At 51.4% G+C, this 3,887-nt stretch overlaps 1 protein-coding gene across 1 annotated transcript in view; it reads right to left on the minus strand.

Annotated features, from left to right (window-relative positions):
- DNAH2 (dynein axonemal heavy chain 2) overlaps nucleotides 1–2,168 on the minus strand; it is a 71,782-nt gene extending 69,614 nt beyond the window's left edge. Inside the window, exons 1-3 of the mRNA XM_015824542.1 lie at nucleotides 1,972–2,168; nucleotides 1,402–1,558; nucleotides 566–853 (exon numbers count right to left, since the gene is read on the minus strand). Of these exons, the coding sequence (XP_015680028.1) occupies nucleotides 566–853; nucleotides 1,402–1,558; nucleotides 1,972–2,168 (642 nt within the window). The remainder of the gene's footprint in view (nucleotides 1–565; nucleotides 854–1,401; nucleotides 1,559–1,971) is intronic.
- Nucleotides 2,169–3,887: the final 1,719 nt, after the last annotated feature.

Here is a 3,887-nt window from a genome sequence, read left to right on the forward strand (position 1 = left end):
GAGACGGCACTGGTGAAGGGACCTGAGAGTGGAGAAGGACAGAAGACCTGGATGACCTCCGTGCTTTGTCTGGGGCTGGCCAGGTAGAAGATTCCTGTGCAGAGGCTTTCAGCGATAAAGCAGTTTAGTTAGAAGATTCCTGTGCACAGGCTTTTACCGATAAAGCAGTTTAGTTAGAAGATTCCTGTGCACAGGCTTTCAGCAATAAAGCAGTTCAGTTAGAAGATTCCTGTGCACAGGCTTTTACCAATAAAGCAGTTTAGGTAGAAGATTCCTGTGCAGAGGCTTTCAGCGATAAAGCAGTTTAGTTAGAAGATTCCTGTGCACAGGCTTTTACCGATAAAGCAGTTTAGGTAGAAGATTCCTGTGCATAGGCTTTCAGCAATGAAGCCGTTTAACTGGACCTTGTAAGCCTGGTCTTTCGGGCCTGACAGGACCAACCCTCTTCAGTTCCCCTAAGCTGAACGAGGATTCCTCTTGAGGAGTCAGAGATACCAACCAGAAGTTCTCAGCCCTACCATTTTCCCACAACACCCCAAAGAAAACCAGCCCAGTCCACTCCCACCTGAAGAACCAAAAGATGGTTGGAGAGAAAGCCCATCCTCTTTGTCCACAGCAGAGGACGATGGGTCAGAAGGGAGAGGAGGACCAAGCCCAGAGCTATCTGTGGCTGCTCACCATTCATGTCAAAGTCTTGGAGGAGATTTTGGGCCTTCTTCTTGAAGTCATCCGCGCAGTGGATCAGGCCCGTCTTGAACTTCTCCTTGTGTTTCTTCAACATGGTTTCGCTATCCAGGAGGCACTGCTGGAAAGCCAGCCACTCCGAATTCAAATCACCCAGCAACTGCAGCACCTGGAAGGACGGGAGACCAAGCAGCGTTGAGCACAAAAGAGGTGGGAACCGGTAGAGGGCAGCACCACAAAGTTGTGGAGGGCATGATGGGGATGTGGACCAACCAAAGGAGGTCACGGCTAACCTAATACGGGAGTCCTCGACTTACGACCACAATTGGGACCAGAATTTCCATCGCTAAGATTTTCAAACTTTTATGCCATGGTTGTTAAGCGAATCTATGCGGTTGTTAAGTGAATCTCAGGGTCGTTAAGTGAATCCGGCTTCCCCCATTGACCCTGCTTGTCAGAACGCCGCAAATGGCGTTCACGGTACCCCAGGATACTGCAACAGCCGGTTGTGAAATGTTGATCTCCTGATCAGGGGATGTTGTGACGGCCGTAAGTGCGAGGACGTAAGTCACTTTTTTTCAGTGCTGCTGAAACTTTGGTCGCTAAACAGACAGTTGTGAGTTGAGGACTACCTGTACAGAGGCCATCGACCTCAGCAGCAGGAGGAAAACCGCACTCCGGGCCACGTCAACCACGAATCCTCAGCCCTAGACCTACCTCCTCGTCCACGGCCACCTCGTACTTCTCCAGGATGGCAAACTGCTCGTGGATCGGGGGGATCTGCCCCTCGATCTTCAGCAGGTCGTTCTGCAGCGTCTCGTGCAGCTGGAGGCTTCGGCTGAGCTCCTCCAACGTCTGGGGAGGACGGCTGATGCTGCGGGGGCGAAAGGCGCGTTTAGGCCAGGTAAAGACAAAAGGAGCCCTTGCGGATTTTACTCGCTAGAGTTGCCGACTAGAGGGGTCGGTGCTTATCCCTGTTTCAAGGCCACTGAGCCGGCGCTGTCCGAAGACGTTTCCAGCGTGAAGTCGCGGAGCCCTGTCATCTTCCAGCCGAAGCTCTACCTGTTTATCTACTTGCCTTTGCATGCTTTCAGACTGCTAGATTGGCAGAAGCTGAGGGGAAGACGGGAGCTCACCCCAGCTCGGTTCTCGAACCCGGGCTGCTGGCTTCCCAGCCAAAAACCTCAGCTGAGCCATCGCAGCATCAGCCATGGGGACAGGGTGGGAAAAGAGAGGGTGCAGAAAGGGAGTCCCCAAGGGGAGCCCGATCGATGGCGGGACACTCACTCGGCCGCGTTGTCTTGCAGGTAAGCGGTCAGCTCCCTCAAACGGCTGGTGGCCATCTCCTTGAGCAGGTTGGTCAGCTTGTTCTGCCACTCGTTGCAGTGCTGGACCACGGCGGCCTTCAGGTGGGAGCAGTCCAGCAGCACAAACTGGATGCTCAGCACCGTCTCCTCCCTCTGAACGTTGTTGGCCACCTCCATGTAGCTGGAAGGAGCAGAGAGGCAGAGCGCTGGAAGGGGACCTCGGAGGTCCTCTAGTCCATCTCCCCCCTGTCCAAGACAGAAGACCCATACGGCCTCCAGGACAACGGACTGGCCAGCCTTTTTTTGAAAATGTAAAGATGTTAGAGAGAGAGAGAAGATGGATGGATGGATGGACAGACAGACACAGACAGAAAGAGATAGAGATAGATTATATATAGATAGATGGAGAGAGACAGAGAGAGACAGAGAGAGACAGAGAGAGAGAGAGAGGATGGATGGATGGATGGATGGATGGATGGATGACAGACAGACAGACAGACAGACAGACAGACAGAGATGAGATATAGATAGATAGATAGATAGATAGATAGATAGATAGATAGATAGATAGATAGATAGATAGATAGATAGATAGATAGATAGATAGACAGACAGACACAGATAGGATGGATAGATAGATAGATAGATAGATAGATAGATAGATAGATAGATAGATAGCTTCCACCCATTGCTCAGATCTTACGGAGAGCAAATGGAGGCCCTCTTCCCCATGACAGCCCTTCAGGGACCGGCTATCAGGTCTCCTCTAAGCCTTCTCTGTGTTAGGACAGACCAGGGGTAGGCAACCTCGGCTCTTATATGGGAGTTGAAGTCCATGAGTCATAAAAGAGCCGAGGTTGCCTACCCCTGGGATAGAACTCCCTGGATCCAGCCTCAAGGGACACCCCCCCCCCACACACACACTTATTTGGGACGAAAAAGCAGGCCTCGGTCCCGATGCACCCGTCTCCCCTAGTTTGCGGGTGTTCGGGGTTGCCGGACCCCCTTCTTCTTCTCTAGGCTGGAGAACCAGAGGCTTCCCCACCAAGCGGCGGGAAAACGGTGGGGCTACTTAGCATGCAGCGAAGGCTGCGGAGCTGCGGAAGAGCAGATGTTCTGCTGGCCCCGTAATGAAGCTGGAGCACCTGGATGTCACCTACAAGAATTCCGGGCTTCCTCTAATGAATTCCCTTAATCTAATGATCCTCCCTCTAATCCTGGCTCCGGTGGTCGACTTCGGAAAAAGCCCCAGTGGGATTAGCTGATTGATCTCCGGGACGGAGTGGGAAGGAAGGAAGGAAGGAAGGAAGGAAGGAAGGAAAAAGAGGAAGGAAGGAAGGAAAAAGAGAAGGAGGGAAGGAAGGAAAGAAGGAAAGAAAAAGAGGAGGGAGGGAAGGAAGGAAAAAAGCAGAGGAAAGGAAGGAAGGAAGGAAGGAAGGAAGGAAGGAAGGAAGGAGAGGAAGGAAAGAGAAATCGAGAGGAAGAAAGGGAGGAAGGAGGGAAGGAAGAAAAGGCGAGAAAGAGGAAGGAAGGAAGGAAGGAAGGAAGGAAGGAAGGAAGGAAGGAAGGAAGGAAGGAAGAAAGAAGGAAGGAAAAAGAGAAGGCAGTAGGGAGAGAAGGAAGGGAAGGAAAAAAGCAGAAGGAGGGAAGGAAGGAGAGGAAGGAAAGAGAAATGGAGAGGAAGAAAGGGACGAAGGAGGGAAAGAAGAAAAGAAGGAAAGAAGAAGAAAGGAAGGAAAATAAAGAGAGGAAAGAAGGAAGGAAGGAAGGGAGGGAGAGAGGGATAGAGGGAGGGAAGGGAGGCAGAGGAAGAAAGGGAGGAAAGAAGGAAGGGAAAGAGAGAAAGAAAGAAAGAAAGAAAGAAAGAAAGAAAGAAAGAAAGAAAGAAAGAAAGAA

This window comes from Protobothrops mucrosquamatus, unplaced genomic scaffold, assembly GCF_001527695.2.
Source record: "Protobothrops mucrosquamatus isolate PMUCROS unplaced genomic scaffold, P.Mucros_1.0 scaffold2277, whole genome shotgun sequence".
Lineage (NCBI taxonomy): Eukaryota > Metazoa > Chordata > Lepidosauria > Squamata > Viperidae > Protobothrops > Protobothrops mucrosquamatus.